Here is a 24,400-nt window from a genome sequence, read left to right as displayed (position 1 = left end):
ATTATTATTATTATCACAATGAACAAGGAAAGGGATCTGTGGCTGTAAAGACATAAAAGAATGAAATCAAAAGACCCGAATCAAACATGTTCAGAGCCACACTGAACACATAATGGCCAGTGAACACACACACACTTATTGTATTGCTCTGTCTGTTTGTCAGACTGATAACCTCCAGATGTCAGCTCCAGGGCTCGGGGACTGCAGGCCTAAAGAATGCCCCAGCAATGTGCAGCATGCCTGGGAGCAGAGAGCTGCCAGCTGGCCCTGCCTGCCTTTGGGTTTCAGGAGCCCCCGGCACATCGGGGACACACTAACTGACTCCTTGTCATGTATTCACGCACATGCACACACACACTGGGGCACGCAGACACACAGGCAAGTTCACATATGTTCATGCATTATTTTTTTTACACTTTTGTACATATGCACACATGCTTGCATCAAGGCACATGATTTCCCACATGCGCACACAAGCGTGACTGAACCCACTACACATGCACATACTGTATTCAAACACACAGAAAAAAAACTCCCTAAACCCTAATAAGCACCTAGTTTCCTGGAAGCCCACTGAGAGCTTGTTCCAGTTTTTTCTTTCTTTCTTTGTTATTCTGGTCCTGTCACAATGCCAACAGTCTGTCATCTGCCATGCTGTTTGAACGTGACAGTCACATGCGGCCACTATGCTGATATCATCCACAAGCAGACTCACAATAAAGGATATCTGCTTTTCGATGTCGGTCTTTCTGCCTGACCATCATTTCTTCCAAAGGAATGCTGGGTCCTGACCAGCTGAACGCTTCAATCATCGGGCCTTCGTCAGCAGGCAGATTGCAGTATAGAGCATCTATTCATTCATCGTGTTTTTCCGCTGATAGCCGGGAAAGGCAAGATAAAGACTTAATGATAGGAGCAGCACACTGGACTGAGCATAGCTGAGGCCGAACAGCGTTCTGGCACGATGTGTGTCATAGCTGTCCACATGCGCTGACATACACTCTCCTGATGATTCATTATCATTGGCCAGAAAAAAAGTGTTGTTTTTCCTCTGTTTCCTCGTTTGTTATTTCCACATGCTTGTTTGTTTTCCGTTGTTTTGTCTTTGTTTCCAAATGAACCTTTGCAAATACACACACATACACAAGCGTAGAAAACACAAATTCACCAACAGAGACTAATTCCACCTGCATCCTGTGGAGGGGACTGGCACACCCTGCCTCCCCTACGAGCCAGTTGGTACCTGTGAGTGTTTTGGATGAGTGGAGCTGGAACGAGAGCCGCCTTATCTGGGAAACACATCTGGTCCCCTCGTTCCTCTTTCTGTCCTCTAACCATCCGCCCGCTCGCCTCTGCTTCGCGCTCCCGCCGCCCAGGCCGTCCAGAGACCCGCTCGCCGTCCAATGTCTCCGTGCCGCGAATGTGCGGAGAGTTAAAACAAAAGATGAAAATTATTCACAGCGTTTTTTGCTCAGGTTTAGCTTACAGTCTCTCACAGGCGAGGCAGGTGTATATTGATAGGATGAATTTGCCGGCCCCGCGTTTGGCGTGGCGAACGTTTCGGCGGCTGCTCGTGTGTGTTCCAGGTGGGGAAGAGCGGGAGGGTTTCTACTGTGCTTCAGGTGACAGCGGCACACTGCCAGCGAATGTGTGTGTGTGTGTACGTAGGGCGAAGAGACAACAATAGGATTAGGTGGATTACAGCAATACAACCATCTTACACAGGAGGACACCGTAGAGGATCGAGGAAAAACACTCAGTCTTTTACACACCTTCTAACCCTTATTTCACCAGGCAAGATGAGTAAGGACGCAATCTTCTCTCTGCAGCTATTGCTGGGGGGGGGGGAGGCAGCGCACGGGGTGCACAGGGAGGCTGTATATAAATCCATACATCCCTACATCAGACTTCAAAGGTACATCAAAAATATGAACGAGAACATACACTGATTTTTCTGTTGGATTCCTCACTTCCTCACTTAAAACACTGATGAGCCACAACATTAAAACCACCTGCACAATACTGTGTTGGTCCCCCTCATGCTACCATGAGACCACAAACCTCTGAAGGTGTCCAGAGGTGTCCTTAGCAGCAGCAGAAGTAATGGAGTTTTTCTAGCACATCCCAGAGATGCTTGATTAGGCACATTGTCATGATGAAAGAGGTCATCGTTGCCATGAAGGTGTGTATGAGTGTGAGGGGGCCGTATAGGCCATGATTCATTCTCACACTCACACATGCACACATTTTAACTCTTGCTTGCATATATTCTCCTCACACACACATAAATCCTCCTCTTACACACACATATTTGGACTCTTACACACATGCATTTTCCTCATATACACATACATCCACCTCTCACACACATACGTTCTCCTCACACATACCATAATATGAGGGGCCATATAGGACAAAATGCATTTTTACCTCTCAACGTTAGTCAATTACGTCCAGCCTGATCCACGCATGCGCTCTGGGCACTCCGGGTTGTAGCACCGCCTCTTCTGGGACATTATTACCTCTCACACACATACGTCAGAGTTCCCATTCTGACTAGTGTCAGCTCACGAATACACATATATGACCTCTCATTCGTACTGCTTTATGCTCACACATACACATATGTAACCTCTCACATACATGACTGTTTTCACCCATTTAAGTGCATATAGGTTGACTTGTGTATATGTGTGGGCTTTTAGTAGTATGTATGTGCCTTTTTCACTAGTTTGTATGTGAGATGTTGCTTGTGTGTTTATGTGAGAGTTGATTTTATATGTGCAGGTGATTATAGTAGAAGAGTATGTAAGAGGTAAAAATGCATTTTGTCCGTTACGGCCCCTCATAAGAAAGACTGTTTATGCACATGTCAAAACAACATCTATATAAATGCCAGAACCTCAGATTTCACAGCAGAAAAATCCCTATAATCCCCGGCTTTTTGTATTTTTGTCTACACCAGTCACAATCAACTTGGGCGAAGTTGAGCGAAGCATACAGGCCTCCGCGTTGCCTCAAAACAGTGGGCGGTTGGAATTGTTTTAGGGGAACATTTGCACACAGGGAGACGAGCACTGTAATTAAAATGGATAATTTACTAAAAAAAAACTAGCGGGGCTGCCTTACTGCATGATCCACATCGACAAAATTTGAAATTTTCAGTGTCATAGATTGCTGCTCGGAGGTGGTTGTTTCCCGTAGTGAGGGAAGTTTTGAAACCCGTAACACTGAGACAGCAAAAGGCGCCTGAAATGAGCAACCAATGGCAGGCTTATACCCACGGCGTACATCCACTGTTACCCTGTGTGTTCGGAGCCAGCGTTAAGGTTATCTGCAGTTGGTGCTACAGTAGCTCCTCTGGGAGGTCGGGCCATATGGGTCAGCTTCACTCCCCACGCTCATCAAGGACCCTTGGGCGTCTGTGACTCTGTCGCTGCCTGCTGGTTGTCCTTCCTTGGACACTTTTAGGAGCTACTAAGCACTGCACACTGGGATCACTACCGAAATTTGACCTTTGACAAAGTTGCTCACATTTTTGTTTGCTCACTTTTCCTTTAACTTCCACATTAACTTCAAGAATCAACTCTTCCCTTCGTGCCCAACACATCGTACCCATGAACAGGTTCCGTTGTACAAAGATAATCAATGTTATTCATGTTACCTGGCAGTGGTTTTAATGTTGAAGCTCATCTGTGTATTTTTAAGTGAGGACGTTTGGAAATGAAGAATCCACACGTTAAAAACCGGCTCTCATTATTACACATATATTTTATCAGCACCTGTTTTATGTGATGATAAACTTCTTCTTTCCTGTCTTCAGCAGGGACAAAGAGGATGGGGATGGGAGGGGAAAATGTTTATCTGAAAAATGTGTGCAGGGATGCAGACAAAGCAGAGCACCTCTGTGGACCAAACCCAGCCATGTAGCCTGGGGGAAGTCTCACTTTCTTAGGCAGAAGCCGAGGGCTTGGGCAGGCTCAGGTGTCCTGCCAAGGGCCTCGTGAAATGTGATGCAGCAGCATTCATAAAAATGTTTATTTATGTTTCCTTGTGTTCGCCTCTGACACTCCGCCTAAATTGTTTATCGAGTTTATTGTTAGCATGACACCCAGCATTTTAGTTTCAATTCTAGCAAGGGGATACCTTGTCATTTTACAACACTTTATAGATTCATCTTCCAACCTGCCATGGCAAAATAACGTTCTTCAACTGATGACATGCATAACACAAAGTTATTCAATGCGAAATGTGGCATGATATGATACATTTGACTTTTTCTTTCCAGATTGGTATTGAAGAAATGCTGTCAAGAGTCTGGGAGTCCCAACCCCGAGTTATCAAGTTTCCCCGAAAACATCAGAGGGGTTCCTCTTCCAATGGGCTGAGGCGACAGAAGAGAGACTGGGTCATTCCACCTATCAATGTGCCTGAAAACTCCAGAGGACCCTTCCCTCACATGCTTGTCAGGGTGAGTGACAGTTTGAATCATTTCAGTAAATACTGAACATCTTTTCCTGATGCGCCGTGTCTTTGGTGCACCACAAAACTTTCATACTACTTGTCTTTGCAGACAAAAGCTAAAATTCAAAGAATAGCAAGTTAGAATCCATACTTTCTTTCAAAATACTTATTCAGGCCAAGGAAGAGAGAGGAGTGGGGAGTATGCTGTAATATCTCTTACAATCACCATGAGGCCAGGAGACTCAACATTCTGGTATTTTCGATCAAGCACACCCAGCAGGTGAAAAGCACTGCTCTTGTCTCTGATTTAAGTCATGATGCCAGGTGATTTGTCTGCTGTGCCTCTGGGCACCACAGACAGGTAGACAAAGAATAATCCTTGCTTGGAAAGCACACAAATATGCACTTCATGCTTGGTCTCAGAAGAATAGATCTAAGGATTACTCAGGAGCATTCTCTCTCAGTAGAATTTCTGCACCTGTTACTGTAATATAGCTGGTGGACTATTTCTCACATCACAGCACATCTCTTTGTAGATTACAGCTTATTTAAATTGATCATAACACCCATACAGCTCTCAATGAGGGAAGCTCAAACACTTTTGAGGATTAATGTTCGTTTAAGGAAATGTTTTTAAAAGCCTGGGGTTTAATTAAGTTATCATGCAGCAGCAAACAAAGCAGAATCACATTAATACATCATTTTGGATGCTAATGAGCATATTTCAGCTTTTTTCATTGAAAGTATATGTAGCCCTAGAGCTATAAAGTTACATATAGAACTCTGCATATGCAAAGTTGTCCTTTATATACCAAGCGACTAAAAGATGACACTAATATCTATCTTCTTGTTAAATGGTTCAGGATATACTTTTTAATAACTTTTTTTTTCAACCCTTATTGATATTTTTGCAGTTTCAGTATAAAACAAACAGTGAGAGAGAGAAATTAAAACTGCCTGGGCGGTAACAAACCAGTAACGCTGCGAAGCATGTGTGTCTTAACCGCTCAACCAAATGTATCCAGCTGCTTGTCAGGATTCTAAGGGCCACGCATAAGTATGGTTGTTTTTCCACCCTCTGAACCATCGGGTTTGAAAAGCATGTTCATCTGTCATTTGTCAGAGCCAGAAACTGTAAAAGCAGAAAGGATTGTTGGATTTTCAACTTCCTGACAGTTCTCCAACTACTCATCTGTGACACCCCATTCAGTCTGGGAAATTATCCATATCTAAGCCTAAATCAATTTATTCCACATGTCTCAGTTGAAAATATATTAAAGATAAGCCACTTGCTCCATCCAGATTCTATAAAACAAACAAAAATCGTCACCCCTCAGTGAAACAGGAAGAGTCATTTGACAAAGATTCAGGTTTTTAGTTCTATTTTTTTTGGCTGAACTGCAGGCTGTGTCCATGACATATGATATATCCATGATGTATAGAGTATAGAGCACATCCGTGGGCACTGGGGAAAGAAAATACATGTTAATTCCTGTTTTGAAAAAAAGATTTGTGGCATTATAGTGTTTCATGCTGCACAGAAAATGTTTCACAGTCCTGTCTTCTTCTCCTGGTTGTGCTGTTTCCATAGTGGTGCAAGACTTACATTGCAATAAAGAAATTAGCTTACAGTGAGGAAATATATTCCTGGAGCAAAAAAAAAAAAAATGCTTAGGATTGAAAGGGTTAAGTAAAAATATCCTCTCTCCATAAGTCTTACTTTTTATATATTTCTCTCTATCCAAAGAATGGCAATGAAAAACGCACAGTTTTACCAAAATAGCGGCGAAAAGGTTTCCATCATAATGCACTGCTGCTTTATTACACTACATGTGATTAGTGTTGTCAGATGTTAAGAAGTTCTTCATATTTAGTTTTCCAGTTTCTGAATTTGTGATGAAGGATAATGGGAACATTGATATAGAATGGGGCTGCACGGTGGCTCGGTGGTTAGCATCGTTGCCTCACAGCAACAAGGTCGGATTCTAAATTGGCGGATTCTAAATCGTCCATAGGTGTGAATGTGAGTGTGCTTGGTTGTCTGTCTCTAAGTGTAGCCCTGTGATAGACTGGTGACCTGTCCAGGGGGTCCCCTGCCTTCACCCTGAGTCAGCTGGGATAGACTCCAGCCCCCCGCGACCCTAGTGAGGATTAAGTGGTGTATAGATAATGGATGGATGGATGATATAAAATGAATCAGACAAACTATATATTTTTCACATGCTGAGGTCAAGTTAGAACAAGGTGTCAATAACTTGACTGAATGAGGTAAGGGTATTCTGGTCTCGCGTTTTATTAATACCAGTTTAAGCTTAGTGTGTAGTCATTGTTGGTAGCACGCATTGTTCTGCCCCAAGGACCCAACAGGATTCAATTTTACACTGCAGCTCAGCCACCACTCTGTCAGTGTCACAGCAAAAATGTAAAACTCAACAATTCTCACAATCGAAACAGGGAAAGAAAAAAAAAAAGAGAAAAGTTGAACTAAATATGAATGTAACCACTTCATAATTACAACCAGCAGATAACAAAGAATATTAACGATAAGGAAAATCTAAAGCAAGTTTCTCATGGAGGTGTCGCACTCTTGTAGCTCTTTGCTGCGACTCTAATCTCTCCTCACTCACTGCCTCTTATCAGTCACCCACACAGACATGCAGCTTTTTTGCTGGCATTTCTGACGCACACAAACAGACACACACACACACACACACACACGCACACACACACAAAGTCCCTCACGCCCATTTGTACAGCAAGGCTTACACTCCCGGATTACGGAAATCGCCTTTCACCAATGTGTCGGCAAGAGGGCAGATTTTCCACCAAAGCGTGGAAACACTCACCCTCACAAACAGGCACAAAGCGGGGCCGTGGAGTGTCACAGGAGGCACCAAATTGTGCTGCCCTGCTGGAGAAATGGACCCTCTTTTATCCCCTTTTCATGTTGGATGGTTGGATTAAACCTCGAGGGCTTCCTTCGTGCGTGTGGCCGTGTCACTGTCGAGGTCGGGTTAACGTGGGTGTGCGCCTGCGTGTGCAATGCGCGTTTCTGTATGTGAACATCTATCAGATATACTGTATATGCGTGTGTGTGTGTGTGTGTGTGTGTCAGCGCTCAGCCATAGCTGAAAGCAGCGCACCATGGAGGATGCGACTCTGTTGCTCTGTGAGTTTGTCTGTCGCTGCAGCACAGCTCTCCGTTCTGACAGGCAGCCGAGGAAATGAGCAGTGGGGATTCTGCGCTTTATCTTGCCGGTCTCAGAAGTGGCCAAGAACAACCTTTAAAGCTTACACACTTCAGATTTCAGGACACAATAGCTCTCCTGTGCTGGAAGACTGTTTGAGTTTTTCTTCTCTTGTGTTTCTACTCTCAAGTCTTCACATAAGCAGGTTCATCAGGTTTAAAAAAGACCAATTAACCCTCAGTGTGTAATTACCACTTTGCGGCAATCAAATGATGCAAATAACATGCCCAAAGTGGTGTGTGGTGGGTTTTACTTTGATTCACTGAGAGTGGAGAAAGAACTGGCAGCATGACACAGAGTACAATGACTGACTAATGTACCTCTGCTGTGGTGGGATATTTGATTAATCAGTGGCACCGACTGATCCAGTTACACATCTTGTATAAAGCAAAGTACACTCTGATTTAATTCTAAATAATAACATGATTCAGTTTTAATAAGTCAATCAATTCATACGCTTGCAGTATCGTGTAAGTAAGCTGATGGTAATCCAAAGCCGCTTTCATCTTCGGTCTTCAACCTGAGATTGCATCACCCTGTTTCAGTTTTTAAAAGCTGCTTTTGAAACACAGGAGAAAAAAAAATGCCCGCTTTCACACACCGATACCGTGCAAGAGCTCCATTCCACTGCAGGCCATATTTACCTTGACATGTGCAGTTCAGTCATGAAGAAGCACAAGTGGTGCGGCTTTGATGGCATTGATTTACCATTGTGCTCAAATGGAATATGCTTCCGAGCTTTCCTGTCAAATTATTTGAGGTGACAGATCTAAGTGCAGTGGAAACGGAGAGGCTGAAAAACAGCTAGAGTTAAATGGATACTAAGGTGGATGGTGAGAACTACTCCTTTTTTTTCTTTTTTGGAGGAACTGAATAGCATTGAGGGTGGGGAATGGGAGAAAGGAGGGAAAGGCTGAGATTGAAAAAAACAAGAAAAGAAAAAATAGAAAGTCTTTGGAGAGTGCTGTAAATCTGCAGGGTGAGGGAGGCCAACATTAGTTTCAGGCCATTTGTGGCATTCTCATCTCAACCGTCTCCTGCAGCACCTACACTGGGGCCAATGAGGCAAAACTGATGGAAAGCAGTCTGAATATAGGAGAGAAAAGACCCTCCTTTCATTTAACCAGGCCTCAAATGCCGGCTCCCTCCCTGACCCACAGTTAGGACACGGAAATGAACAATGAGCTGGAAATAATTGAGCACATTGTGGACAGTTATTTTAATAATATGAGATTTCCGCGAGCCAAAAGAAAGACTGAAGAGAAATGTCTGTGTTTGCAGTTTCTTTTACTCTCTGCGTGATTCTATATCCTCACCATACAGCTAAACGAACTGTAATTATGTGTACAACGCACAGTCTTTATCATACAGCCACATTCTTGTAGGAAAATTAAGGTCTTGGGTGAACTGGCACATTAAAGTGCTTCTCAGTGTGATTTAGTTTAGCACATTATTTTGAATAGTCCTTTATGATAATCCCGGGGTTTGATATAACAGAATACAGTGTGGTGTTCAACGTGTCACAGTCGGACAGGCTAGTCATTTATCAGGATCTTATGAAAAGCAAACAGAGGCCCAGAAACAACAACAAATGGTTAAATGTACACAAAACTCACAATTCGTGTACAGAATAAAAGCATGACTTTTGCTTTCGGAACAGAAAGAATTTGTGGCTTTCTGATGGTGTCCTAACTGTAGCCAGCAGCTTAAATATATATAATGTATTTGTGTGTGTGTGTGTGTGTGTGGGGGGGTGGGTGGGGGGGGGGGTGTTAGCTCAATTCTGATGACACTGTAATGTCTGTACAGTTGTTTGCTCAGTATCCAAAATGAAAACACGACGGTTTATTTACACCCTCATATTGCACTGTGTATTTCATTACAACTCATAATGAGTTTGTAATGTGATTTTTGGATCCGCTTGTTTTGTCTGCAGTTTTATTGCATCCCTGGTGCATTGAAATGCATTGAGTCCGTCGTGACTGCTGTGTGTGGGTATGCTTCCACGTTTGGGTATAGGAGTTAGCGGGACAAAACATACACCATTATATTAGTCAAAAAACAATTTATCTAAATTTGACACTAGACAGAATTCGTCATCTAAAAAAAAGTAGTTTTCACACCAGTTACTTATTCCCTGCAGCCCAGTTTGCAGATGGAATGCACTTGTAGTCGCGTCCCTTCACTGCTGACGGAGGCACTGAGGGATGCTGTAGGAAGAAAAACAGCAAAATAAACTTTTCAGACTGCTCATTCAGTATCCCAAGCACATATAGACAGTGGCGGAGGAAGTATTCACATCCTTTACTGCAGTAACGTACTGGTACCACACTGTACAAGTACTCTGTATTGAAACTGTTACCCAAGTAAATGTACGTATTAAGAAAAAACTGTACTCAGAAAGTTGGCATCTCTAACTGTCCTGCTATCAAATATTTTATTGTTAGATTAATCTTTCTCATGCATTGATTCAAAAACAGGATATTACTGTAGCTGGTTGAGCTTATTTTGAAAACATTTTTTATCTAACTGCAAATAATGATTATCTTCAGTGTGAATTAATCTGTTGACTATTTTTCTAGTGTTTGAGTAATTCTGAAATGAGTAAGAAATTCCACTAAAAGTACTTTAAATGATTAGAAAAATAGTGGCCCTGTATTCTCAGTTGACAAATGGATGAATTAATGATTCATTCCAGCCTTATAGTTGGATAGTTTAGTTTATAACAAAACTGTATTTTAGAAGTTCTTCATTCATTTTGTTTGCATTTGAACAAGAGCTAGTAAGTAAAGCGGCCAGATAAAGGGACCGTATATTATTTCTCACTAAGATAGAAGTATTGAGTATGAATATAAAGTGTCATGAAAACACTCATGTAAAGTACACGTGCCTCAAATTTGTACTTTGCATAATAAACCACATTACTGTTTCGTAATTGACTGGTTTGGACCATAGACTGTATAAAAGATGGACGTAGCTTCCGTGACGTCACCCGTTGGTTTCTGCACTGAGAAAATGAAGCCAGGGTTTTGCTACTTCCTGGTTGACATCTTGGATTTTTGGAGCTAGTGACGCAAAAATCGTCAGAGGGGGGCGGAGCCATAGGAGCAGCGATTGGTCAGATGGATTGAGAGGCGGGCCCTCTCTGCCCGCCCACATTTACCGCCTTCTGCTCGCTTCGTCTGCATCGTCGCTGCCAACTGTCAATCAAGCCAGCCACGCCCCCTGCCCCGCAAAATGTTGATGATTTTTTAAAAATTCAGTATTGATTTATTTTCAGATTGGCCACCTGATCTCTGGACTTGACCATGAAAACTAATTTTAAAAAAATCCTGAGCTGTAGGAATGCAGTATTTCGTGATCTGTGATCACTTCTTTTCCAATTCAAGTCTATGGGAACCAGGGCTTTTTGGAGCCAGGACTAGCGGACGTAGTGATATTGCAGGTTTTTGACACTTCCGGGTTGGCTTCATTTTTCGGGGCCGGTTGCTACGTCCATCTTTTATACAGTCTATGGTTTGGACTTGTAACCCATTCATTGGTCATTTTTAAATTGAATAGTTAAGGGGGTGCAAAGACTGAAGAGAAATATCTGTGTTTGCAATTTCTTTTACTCTGCATGATTCTATATCCTCACCATACACCTAAAAGAACTGTAGCTATATGTACAGCCACATTCTTGTAGGGAAATTAAGGTCTTGGGTGAACTGGTCTACTAAAGTGCTTCTCAGTGTGATTTAGTTTAGCACATTATTTTGACTAGTCCTTTATGGTAGTCCCAGTGGCTGATACAACAGAATACAGTGTGGTGTTCAATGTGTTACAGTCAGAGTGACTGCAGACTCTTCATTTAGTGGGATCTTATCAAAAGCAAACAGAGGCACTGAAACAACAACTAATGGTTCAATGTGCCCACCACGCAAGCAAAACATTCTTTTAGAGAAGAAAACTTTCATTTGACAAACATCGTTCTAACTATACCCAGCAGCTTAAACACATGTGCAGCATGTATGTGTGTGTTGGAGCAAGTTAGCTCGATTCTGATGACATTGTAATGTCTGCACAGTTGTGTGCTCACAATCCAAAAAGAACGTGTTATGTACCTTGTTTAAAGACTGTGTTAACAGGACCCAGGCAGGGTTACACTGATTAGATGAAAAGTAAATTAGTAATAATTGAGAATTTACTTCCTCCACACTGTATGGGGGAACTCTCAGACAATGAACACTTTTTAAGTTTTATTCTGAAATGGAAAAACTGTTGGGTTTAATTGAGTTTAAGCTCTTTAAGTGCTGCAGTGATTCGATCTTACGGTTCTGCTGTTTCTTACAAAGTGCTTTCTGAGTCACAAGAGTCACATTGTCTGTCCAAAATCATTACCCCACAACAGTCTATTAGCACACTATTTAACATTTCACATTATGTAATTACAATAGAGTCAAACAGCAAACACCACAGTTTTACACTGTCGGTGTAAAGGTGAGGTTAAAGATTTCTACATTATCGCTCACTCTGCTCGTCCAATATTTAGCTTTTTATTTCTCATTGTATGTGCACTGTCTGTCTGTGATAGAAATTCTGTTTAGTTTTCAGCTTCAAGGAGGAAACAGAGTTTGTTGACATGTCTCTCTGGTTTAAATCAGGACACCCCTCACTCCCTTTTCCCCTGACACGATCCACAGAATGCGTCCCAGAATCCAGGAGTGTCTTGGTGCTGAGTCATGCACAACAACAACACAGTCCCCAGGAATAAAGTTCCCTTTAATCTTGTTCCACATAGTTTACTTTTTCATGACTGTCTAACCCACCTCCGAAAGAAAGAAAGAAAGAACTGCCAAAAAACTTCACTTGTTTCCATCCTCTTCGAGGGTACAGGTCTTCCCAATAGAGCACGATGCAGTTTTCAGCTCAAGCAGATGGCCAAAGACTGTTCATGTCATTTGTTATTGTTCCATGTTGGTCTCTTTACTGCCTCTACATGCTGTTAGAAGCTGCTCTTTTACACTAATTAACATACAGATGGCACTTTCAATGCAAAGTTTAGGTCCAGGGATGTATGCAGTGGTATGGCTTAACTTTCTTCTTAGTGTTTTCTTTGATTGTCCCGGATGTACTGTAGATATGCCCGCAAAAAATAGATAAATACCCCATAAAAAAAACTTTAAGGCTTCACTAATCCATATTTATACCGACCCTGGTACACAAGAACAGAGAATCCTTACCTAACTTCACAGTTTCTCTGATAGTTTTAGCATCTTTTAGCTCAGCCTCCATCTCTCCTGTTTTCATTTCATAATCTCTTGTTTCCAGCCAGAACCAAACAACAGATAGACAAAGTTAGCAACAAGCTGGATTTAGCTTCTGAAGAGGCAGATGGGGTTTTATTTATTTTTTTTATTTTAGATCTGGTGGATACCAAAGAGCTAAAAGGAGATCCTTCCAGTTTTTCAGGTGGACACAGGCATGACTCTGTGTGCCAGTGTTGCACCATGTCTGCTGATGTTACAGCAAGAGTCAGTTAATGCAATAAAGGAGAATCTCACCCCCATGTCTTTACAAAACATTGTACAGCACCAGGTGTAACGTATAAATTAGCCCCAGGTCTTTGCTGTGAGGACAGTCCAGTCAAGTCATTCTGGGCTTTTTGAGGATATTAGAAACACAAATTTCCTGCAGCATAAAAAAAAAAAAACGATGGTTTGCGTGTAAACATTTGTGCACGTGGGCTTTTGTTTGCTGCTTCATGCCTGTGTGTGTGTGTGTGTGTGCGTGTGTGTGTGTGTGTGTGTGTGTGTTGTCTGACTGAAAGTGTTTGTCTGTTTGTCATTCTCGGCATCCCCAGTCGGACAATTAGAAGGTGACAGTCCCATTAGAGGCGGCCCAGTAGTACAAAGGCTGAGTGCTGTCGTGAGTGACACAGAGCTCAGCCTCTCACTAAATAACTGTCAGTCTGCCCTCGTCCACTCTGACCCCTCTGGCAGCCTCCCTCTGAGCCACTCGAACTCCCCTCTGGACGCTCATTGGCAGCCTTGGCAGCTCCCTGAGCCAAGCATGGCCCTCTTTTCAAGCCTGGCCTCCAACTGATTGGTTGGACGCCGCTAGCCCTAGGCATGCCAGAAGGGCTTTCAACTGGCCTCAGGGTGCTGCTGATTGGCCAGGCTGTCATGGCCGCATGTCTCCTATGGGAGCATGTGGCAGCGGCTTGGGTTGAGGGATGCAATTTGACAATGGAGGTAGGTGGAGAGGAAAAATGCAGGAGCAGCAGAAAGCTCCCTCCCTCCGTCCATAACTCCATCTATATCTTCTTTGTGCTCTGTTCTTTCCCTTTAGTCAGCCTTCCAGCGGCCAATCATGTCTTCACTTGTAATTATCTTGTGATATCTCTCAATGCATGGACGACCTAATATGGTTTACCTATCATCCCTGTTCTGGGAAGCCTCGTGTAGAGTAGGAGAATGGAGCTATTTAACGAGTTGAATCTCTCCAGGGGTCTGCGGTTTGTTTAGGCGGGTAAGACAAGTAAGTCGACCTCTGCCTCCTTCATTCCCTTCCCAAGAATTAGGGAATGTGATTTCCTTTATAAGGGAGACAGAATGGCTGTATTTGCTCTATTCTTCTCCCTCACTGTGAATCAGGGAATTAATGCCATTGTTAATGCAGAGAGACCGCTGGTACATTTCAACAGGATTCTCGCCTCTTGCAGAGCTCATCTAAATTGCCTGGCTAATGCTATAATTGGGTTTGTGAGTCACTTCTTAACTTCCATTAATATTTGTTCTCCCTCTAATTGCTCCTTTTTCCAATCCTGCATTTCATTCCTCTGTCTGGCTAATGGTTTGAGGTGGAGGCAGTGATGTGCATGTGCATGCCTGCGCGTGCGCTTGAGAAAGCATCCAATCTATTTTTGAGCTGGTACAAAATGTTAAAGCTGTGGGACTTCTTTCTCTTTTCTTGGTAATGATGAATGACATGCAGGATGGAAACACAGGGTATTTGAGTTTAAGAGAGAGACATCAGAAAAGTTCACAGTCAAAATTTGTGGAACCACCTCCAGATCCATGATCCATGTGCACCAAAGATAAAAAAATATCTCTTCCCCCAAAGACATCCTATCTGCTTTTTAAAAGAACACCAAACTGTTTCATTTGAAGGTTATTTATTGGATATGCTGCCGGCATTCAGAATGCTTTCTGCTCTTCATTAAAAGACATATTACGTGACAATGCCTCTGCTTTTTCAGAGGTTTTCTTCTAAGCTTCTTCGCTCTTTTCACACTTACCTATAACTGGATTGTCTTTTCCTCTTATACATCACATTAAAAGAGCTCCTCTGGAGGGGGGAAAAAAACACTGCCACCAAAAGGCTTCAGATTTGTTTGCTAAAATTGTCAAGAAAAACAACATACACTATTATCTTAAAATCCACTTCTCAGAAACATCACCTCAGGAAACCTTAGGAACTCAAAGGATTCAATTCAATTGACCGTGTTAGACGGTGGAGAAGAATGGCTGAGTGACGGTACCAGAGTAGACAAAGCGTCCTCAGGTGGCGACTCTTGCTCGTTTGTATTGATGGGACTCTCGTCGCATCCTTTCCGCCGGGGAGAAATGGAAGACCGGAGTGCCGGAGAGCAAGAGACAGAAAGAGGTAGACGAACTGATACGGCAGCACAAATGCAGACAGAGCAGCTGCACATCAAATGAAAAGGAGCGTGTTGAGGGCAAAAACAGATTCCCAAACTGTATGGAGCTTGGTTCATTTCCCATTCAGTTTTCCGATCCATAATGGACTCGCCTGCCTGTGTGCTGTTTTTTATGAGTATCAGGGATAACTGTGTGCGACACTGGCTGTCAGTGGCTCTCACTTGAGAGATATTAAACCTGTGCTCTCTGCAGCTGCTGTCTCACAGACCTCCTATGTGACTATTTTTAAAATCATCCGCACCATTCCCTTCTCATGATGCCGGTAAACTGACAGGTTTTACCCCCATTTAGCGCCACACTCTCACGTGTACGGCTGTTATTGTATTTTGCAGGAAGGAAAGTTTGAAAGCTGGCAAAAAACTTGAGGTCCTACATTTTCCCTAATTGGAAATTTTGTTTCCATTTTGTCAGCCCATCTCTCTATTTCTTTCATCCTCCGCTTTCTTATTTCCTCCTATGTCATTTTGTTGGATGTTTGTGTGGATGGCCTATCAGACTATTTGAATTCCTCTTCCCCCATCAAAAGCAGGGCACATCAGCTTTGAAGAGTGACAAGCACACAGCAGGAGCGATCAAAGCAATGCAAAACTGAAATTTAAGAGGAAGTTAAAAAGCATGTAGTTTTGCCATTTCCCTCATGTTCAACAAAGAGAAAACAGATACTGTATAACAGCAGGGAAAGATGAGACATTATCAAACACAGCGATTTTCAAGGATGCCTGTGTAGTTCGCAGATGCACAGATGCTTTTGATAATGCTGTTTAACATAGCAATTCACCCATTCGCAGTAACTCGTGTTAGCAGCCATTCCAGCATCCCCATGAGTTCAAAGGTTTGTTGTTAGATCAGAATATTTTAACCCCAGCAGCGACACTGAAGTCAGACTGCTCACGATAGAAAAAATATGCTGTCTATTCCAGCATGACAGTGTCATTGTCTTTCTTTAAAGGTGTCAGAGCTGCTACAAATCTGCTCTGGGAAAAAAAAAATGAAAAACTGCATATTTTAAAAGCAGTAAAAAGCTTGCCAGCAATTCCCCAAGTGGACATGCCGCGGTGTAAAAAGGAGCAGTAAATAGAAATGAGACGTGTGAGCTTGCTGCTTAAATTACTGGACATTCACACTTGGGGGAAATTTGAGTCAAGCACTAAGAGTGAGAAAGCAAATTAGATTTGGTTATCTTTAAACCGCTGTTTTTACAATGTCAAACATCTTATGATTGTTTTCTGCTTATACTTAGCATTAATCCTGACTCCAAGCGGCACCTCATTATTTCAATTTCGACCAGTATGAATTCAAAACCGTGCTTTCACCACCACTAAATTACCGTATTGTAATGTCTTCCTGTGTAAACTGGTGCTTGCAGAGAGGAGGAAAGGCAGCCGAGGCTTGTCAGTATGTGAAGCATCCAGTCAGTAAGTAGGTTCTATTAAAGGCATGGCAGATGCTGTCTTAATTATGGTTGACAGCTCAGCCATAGCATGTCTGTGTCCTGACTGGTTGGCATCATTTTCATCCATAATGCACCTCAGCATAGAAACGCCATTCCTCAGCTTTCCTGCATTTATCTCCTGCAAATGAACCGTCTTCCAAACGCTTACCCTTCAAACCAACCTGTAATAACCGCTGTGTGGTGGGTCTTTTAATATCTGACTTGTGACGCCATTAGTGACATTTACTCTCACGAGGCAAAACAAATAGACGGTACTGTGCTATTTCTCACACTGTTTGCTCTGTCATGCATATTTTACATTAAAGCATATATTGTTGGGTTAGGATAATAAGAAGGAGCAAAATTACCAGAGCACAAGCCCAAAAAGATATGTCAGCTAAATATAAAAGCAAGAGGAAAAAAATGAAACCAATCATAGGCCGTTATGAAGGAAAAACAATATGACGTTGTTTAGAGTGCATTTGAGGCCTAGAACATTTAGCTTGTACAGAATGTGAAGGGAAATTCAGGTATTTTTCAAAATGGGTCTTATTCTCATAATTGTGTCTAGCGGACTATGAGTAACACTTGTTTTGCACTCGAGATATAAAGATTCAAGAAACAGGGCGGCCCTTTGGCCGAGTGCTCGGGGCTCAGACCATGTGGGCTGAGATGCCCTAAGCAGCAGGTCACTGGCTCGATTCCAGGCTGGGGACCATTTGCTGCATGTCTTTCCCTGCTGTCTTTCACCACATTTACCGTCTCTGTTCACTGCCGCTATGAAATAAAGGGTGTACAAAGGTCCCTCAAAATCCATCAATAAGTACAATTTAATGAAAGGTTCAAGCAATGTAGACATATATATATATATATAAATTCTTGTATTATCTCTAAATCTTAACTACAGAAAACAAAAAATAGTGAAGCTACTGACGCTATCACAGACTGACTTTGGCTGCAGCTCTCTAGAAAACCAAACTACATGTGGATTTATTGTGTCTCCCGGCCATATAGCAAGTAGTAAACAGTTGAAAGGCAAGACTGGTTACCTAGTTATGAGGATGCTGTAAGAGGAGACCTGCTGGTCCCAGCATATGTGCCATCATTTATGTAGTTTACTTTTGTTCAGATTCAGATGATTTAAAATGATTTATTTCGTCTGTAAATCTCTACATTGAAGCTAGGAAGAGTTGCGTGAGCATGAGCCATTGTCAGAAGAGTCACAGATGGAAAAACACACGCGTTGTGATAATTGCAATGCAAAGTAGCCTTTATGAAAGTAATTCTACTCATCAGATACACAAAGGAGACAATGAAACAGATTTTTGCTTTACGTAGCAGGTTCAGTGGGCAGGACCTGACTGAAGCGCTTATTTATTCATCCACACTCGTGACAGATATCAAACGTTTCAATTTTAAAAAAGTGATCGTCAGTGGCAACAACATGCCGCGTTGTCCTCCCGATAATAGTGTAGGTGAGGATTTTATGAGCCCTCCTAACCCGTGGGGGGTGTTTGATGTGCCCTGAAGGCAAAGTGAGGTGACTAAACCCATAAAAAGCTATAAAATAAAGAGAGGGAAGGGAATGTGCGAAGCCAAAGGACTGCAACACGGGCCTGAACCATCAAGTGCGGATGAGACATAAAAGAGGCTATCAAAGAGTGTAAACCACAGATTCCCATTATTGTGTGACATTAGCCCATAGCACACAGTAACCCTTAATGATCCCATGGGCGCCTGCAGCACACTGTCCTAATGACTTCCTGGTTGAAGGATAGTTGTTTCTCGGAAGCAGAATACTGCCAGAGACGGAGAAGCAGCGCTGCACATGTGCTCGTCACGGCACAACGCTGCTTTGTTCGCTAGAAGTAAGCCGAACCAGAAGTAAATGAGTGAAGCGCATAGTGCCATCAAATAAACACCAAATTAGTCCATGTTTATGTAGGCATCAAACTATTTATGCAGATAGGGTGATCACACAGGGTTGGATCAATTAAAGCAGATTTGGACAGACTGAAACTTCACAGCGCGCTAATTAGGCAACCAGCCGCTATGCTCAATAACTGGAAATGCATTCCTTTCCATTCCGTTCCCTCTATCTGTTTGCGTGCCTCGTGTCACCCCCAAGGAGTTTTAGCAGAACACTAATTCTTCATCTAATTTTCCCCCCCAACTCCCCCGATGCTTTGGCTCCCTGTGCCTCCCTGCTTCAATCCCTCTCCATCTTTCTTCTCACGCTGATAGCTTGTCCCACAGGATCCCAGCCGTTGTCAGTAATCAAGGAAATCACTTTCAAAGAGCTACAAATAGGTCACTTATCTGATGTCTGGTCTGATCTGACGGAGACAGACAGCTAGTTAAGTCCCTTACATCTGCCTTTCCCTGCTATTTTTAGCGTGATTAGTAGCCGTTCTATCTGCTAGGAGGCGCTGAAGCAAGAGGGAGAGTTAAAGATAGCGATGGATAGACCGTAAGAGAGAGAGAGAAAAAGCCAGAAGACAAGGAGGAGGAGGAGGACAGAAATCCCAGCTTTCATCATTAGCATTCTAGTCAAATGGCTCAATTGAGCAGTTGTCACTCATGGGATTCCCAGGACTCCAAGAAGCCATGCTTCTTCATTTATTCAATTTATTGATATAAAGACTCTTCATTAAGAGACACCAGCAAATGTGACATCTGGTCTCAGGTGGCCTTGATGTGGAATTTTAAGCAGGCATAGAAGCAGAGGCAGCATGACGTGTAAAAAGCTCCTTTGTCTCCTCTTGGGGCTATTATATGGATGTGCCAACTATACACGGTCAGCTTTGAAGTCCCAGTGAAGAGACAGATTGCACAGAAACACACACACTCACGCTCACACACACACACACTCACTCTCAGCCACGCAACCGTGCACATGTCCGCATGCAGAATCACAGACCCATGGCGGGTGAAAATTTCATAAGTATGTTTCCCACCTGACGGCCTTGTGAATTATTGAACTGAGCTGGTCCTTTTGATCCACGCATTGGTGCACACACAGAGAATCTCTTACCTGTCAAACACTTCACTAAACACACATACATGGCTACAAGCTGCCTCTTATGCGCCCAGGAAATACTTATGTAAAAATAGCAGATGCAGGGTGGTAAATCTGTCTGTCTTCCTCTGTGTGTGTGTGTGTGTTTTTTTTTGTCTTCTCTTTTTATTTTTTGGGTGTCCCTGCAGCTCAAGCAGATGGGATTCTTCGTGGTTTGCCTCAGTTCATTTCTTCCGGTTTTGAACAGTGAGTCCTTAACATGTTTGTCTCCTTCACAGATAAGACAGAGGATTTCTCAGGCACGTTCTCATTACTGAAATGCATAATCCGTCTGTTCTGCTCCACATTATCTATCTGTTATCCAAACAGATGACACTGACGATGAGGGTGAATGATTAAATTATGTTATTATTTATGCCATAATTTTATCCTGCTTTGATTGGCAGATGGTGGGCGTTGTGAATAATAAATGTAATTAGTCGTACAGTATCGCCATCATGCTACAGTGATTACATGTGTGCCAAGTAGAACAGTCTAAGGGCACTGATTGATAGAAGTTACACAATGCTGTACATTACGCCCAAAAACCTGCAGGGTCCACAAATGGATCCTGTGTGAAGTGAGCTCAGGAAATGAAAATTGCTGCTGTGAAAGCTTCAGCGGAGTGCTGCACTGTGGGTGTGGGAGCACCACGTTGGAAATTAAGAGAGAGGGTATCATGTTCAAACAGAGAAATGTTTTATGCAGCAGCCGCCATCACAGCTGAACGGATGAAGTAATTTCATTTTCATGCATGATCTGCAGCCCCACAGACCCGGAAAATTGCATAGGAGGGGAAGAAAAAGATAGAGAGGGAAAAAAAAAAGAGTCAAGCCTTCCTTTTTCTCCATTTGACTGTGATTATTCCCTCTGACTTGTAACCATAGTGATGGTTCAGTCCCAATAAAAAAAAAAAAAAAAAAGAGGCAACGCAGTGTTGCATTCAGAACCCGAGGGTGAGGTCAGACAAGAGATGATGTGATTATAGTGGGTACAAGAGTTTCTTTTGAAGTGCATGACGACTAGAGCTGAAACACCTTATTGACTATTTGGATAGTCTATTGATTATGCAAAACAGGCGCTCGTTACAGCTTCTCAAACAGATTTTGTGTTTTTCTCAGTCATACCCTCGTCTCATTGTATATTTGATACAATGACAATATCTATCTATCTATCTATCTATCTATCTATCTATCTATCTATCTATCTATCTATCTATCTATCTATCTATCTATCTATCTATCTATCTGTGTGATAGTAAATAGGTAACAAAGATTTGTCGTCTTTTGGTGTGGGAATGGCCTTTCTGTACTATTTCTGAGACGGCAGATAAATAAATAATGTCAATAATTGTAGCTTTACAGCACATTACATGATGACATCAGCCCACCCATAATCTCAGCAAAATACATGTTTTAAAAAGTTATTCACTACTGTAATTTATGCTTTGCAAAAGTTTTGCACAGTCTGTGTAATTAACCATCTGAACCCCAGCCTGGGTGTTTTTTGGGGTTTTGTTTTGGGTTTTTTTCAGTCCCGTCACATTTTTACTCACTGTGGGCTCATTTGTCACTGCAGTATAAAGTCCTGCACCTCGATGGAAACAGCACAACCATGGATACAGGTAGAGAGAACTCAAAAATGTCTTCTGTACTTTTAAGGAAAATTGATTATATGATTCATACTTGCTAAATTTAATTACTTTTTTTTACAAAAAAAATCTGAAAATATGAAATCAACATGTACAACATTTTTTAAAGTGCCCTCAGGTGTTACTACATCAATCAATCAATCAATCAATCAATCAATCAATCAATCAATCAATCAATCAATCAATCAATCAATCAATCAATCAATCAAAATAATGGCTCTAAATTCTAAATTTTGGTGATGTGACTGATGGTTACAGAGTCCTTAATGGCTTAATGGTTGTGCCAAGGAGCACTATTATTTAGTTTTGCAATTTTTTGTTGTTGTTGTTTTTTTTTTTTTAACAGAATTTGTTTGAGCAAATGCTTCATTTTTGTCCAAATTTTAAATAAGACACGCAGCATAAAGTTTAAAGAAATAATCTGTTTTTAAGCTAAGAATTGTTTTGGGGTTTTCGACTGAATGGAACAACACAGATGATTAGTTCAAGGACCGCCATATAATTGAAAAATCTGATGGTTACTTGTGTTTTTACACTTCCTGGCTCTGGTAAATGGTGTCATTTTTTGGCAATTTTCACAAAATCACAATTCATTCAAAGCGGCCTGTGAGTTTCAGGGTTCGGCGGGTTGATTTCTCATCCATCATGTATTCATGTCAGAGGGACATGTGATTGGGTAAAACTTATTCTGCAGTCTTACAACAACCGCAATCATACAGACACGATTTCTTTGCTGCACAAAATCATCTCAGTGTTTCCAACTTTACTCTGATTACAGTTTTTACTTGTGGAATTTTTAGTTTTACCACTTGTAAGGAAAAAAAGTCTGAGCAGGGAGAGTCACTCCTGAGCTGAACTGCCTACCACTGGTAGACATTGATTGACAATTACAGACAGTTTCCTGAATGCAACCTGCAGGAAGCAAGACTCCATATTCTATAATTATTGGCTGAATTCTCTGGTGGTGTAATTAAATGAAACAAAAAGGTAATGCAGTTGTTACGTGTCTTAATGGCATGGGAGGTTTTAGCACTTGCATTTCCATAGATGAAATAGCACCATTCCAATTATATATATATATAACTGATTATTTAACTTGAGGGTCGCTTAGGGTCATGAATCATGTTTCTGAAGGTATTGTTTGTCTTTACTAACTTGCCCTAAACTGTGGCCACAAATACACATAACAATGCAATAATATGTGGTACTATTTAAAAGTCAACATTTTGAATCCCCAAACCTGCCGGTGGGTTTAAAAGGTATGTTTTATTTTTTCAAAAATCACCACAATGATGCTATTTTTTTTTAGTGCAAGAATGCATTAAACCAACTTTCCAACAGTCCTTGAACTACTCAACTTTATTGTGTCACTCAGTCAGAAAAGATTTGTCAAATTTAAGCTTGAAATTGTGACATTTTATTGAGATCATTTTGTTCTAGCTGTTTTGTTTAGGCTGGTTCACGTCCCAGTGGGGGCACCGGGATCTTTCTGCGTGGAGTTTGCATGTTCTCCCCGTGCAGCGTGGGTTCTCTCCGGGTTCTCCAGCTTCCTCCCACAAGTCCAAAAACATGTTGAGGTTAATTGGTGATTCTAAATTGTCCGTAGGTGTGAATGTGAGTGTGCTTGGTTGTCTGTCTCTAAGTGTAGCCCTGTGATAGACTGGTGACCTGTCCAGGGTGTCTCCTGCCTTCACCCTGAGTCAGCTGGGATAGACTCCAGCCCCCCACGACCCTAGTGAGGATTAAGGGGTGTACAGATAATGGATGGATGTTTTGTTTAGAAATTTGGCCAAAATAAATAGTTTGTAGTAACAAACAACAACAACAACTTGTATAGAAATTTAGGGGCTTTTTGGCTGGACTGTAGGTTGTGTTTAAACAGATCAGATAAGAGATAAATATGGAAACATATAAAACATTTAAGCAATAAAATGTCTATAGCCACTATAGACATAAAGCCTCTGTAGCCACTTTTTTTCCCACCCAATATTTATAAAATAAATAGTCAAAGACATTAAAATGTTCTTTGTTTTTGTGATTTATGGCATTGCACTTTGTTATACTGCACGGAGGACATTTATGATTTCTCTATCCATGGTTGTGCTGTTTCCACAGAGGTGCAGGACTTTATATTGTTTAAGTTAGAAAAAAAAAAAAAAAAGGAACCCACAGTGAGTAGAAATGTGACACAGCATGGGGATCAGAGAATAAAGGATTATTTCGGGAGGGAAATACAGCACTCTTACCACCAGCTGGTTAACCCATGTAGCACAAAGCCTTTACAGCCTTTATGCAAAGCTAAGCTAACAAACTGTTGGAGTTGGCTGATATGAGTTTGACACTGAGTTTCTCATCTGAGCCACTGAAAATAAAGCCATTTCAAAAATTACAAGCAATTCCTTCAACCCCCCCTACCACTAAATTCACATCACTGCTGTCATTTCTTACGTTCTCTGCCATCTATAAAAGTTGAATTACTATGTATTGCACCAGTGACGTGCGGTGAGGTTCATGGCTGGTGAGGCACTGACTTCATCACAATCAGATTTACAATTATATGCACTCTACAGAGTAGCTTTTGTGCCATTTGATTGGCAGCAGTTTATGAGTTATGCTTTATATCTGCATTCTTTACACATACAAGCTGTAGCCCACAAAACGCACATTTCATTCTAAAAAAAAAACAAAACAACTTATTGCTGTCTTACCTTTACTTATAAATAAAGTCCATGCACTGCTCCTTCTGGACAAAATATCCATTACTTTGAAAGTCCACTTTGGAAGATTGTTGAAGCTTAGAAATGTAATCCTCCATGCTGAAAGTCACACTGGGCGAGAGAGGGG

At 41.8% G+C, this 24,400-nt stretch overlaps 1 protein-coding gene across 1 annotated transcript in view; it reads left to right on the top strand.

Moving 5' to 3' along the window:
* Positions 1–24,400, top strand: part of cdh4 (cadherin 4, type 1, R-cadherin (retinal)) — a 135,918-nt gene that overhangs the window by 55,301 nt on the left and 56,217 nt on the right. Inside the window, exon 3 of the mRNA XM_008298967.1 lies at positions 4,289–4,471. Coding sequence (XP_008297189.1) covers positions 4,289–4,471 — 183 coding nt within the window. The remainder of the gene's footprint in view (positions 1–4,288; positions 4,472–24,400) is intronic.

This window comes from Stegastes partitus, unplaced genomic scaffold (assembly GCF_000690725.1).
Source record: "Stegastes partitus isolate 25-593 unplaced genomic scaffold, Stegastes_partitus-1.0.2 Scaffold1364, whole genome shotgun sequence".
Classification (NCBI taxonomy): domain Eukaryota; kingdom Metazoa; phylum Chordata; class Actinopteri; family Pomacentridae; genus Stegastes; species Stegastes partitus.
The sequence above is the reverse complement of the archived record's forward strand: the minus strand, read 5'-3'. Positions and strand labels throughout refer to the sequence as shown.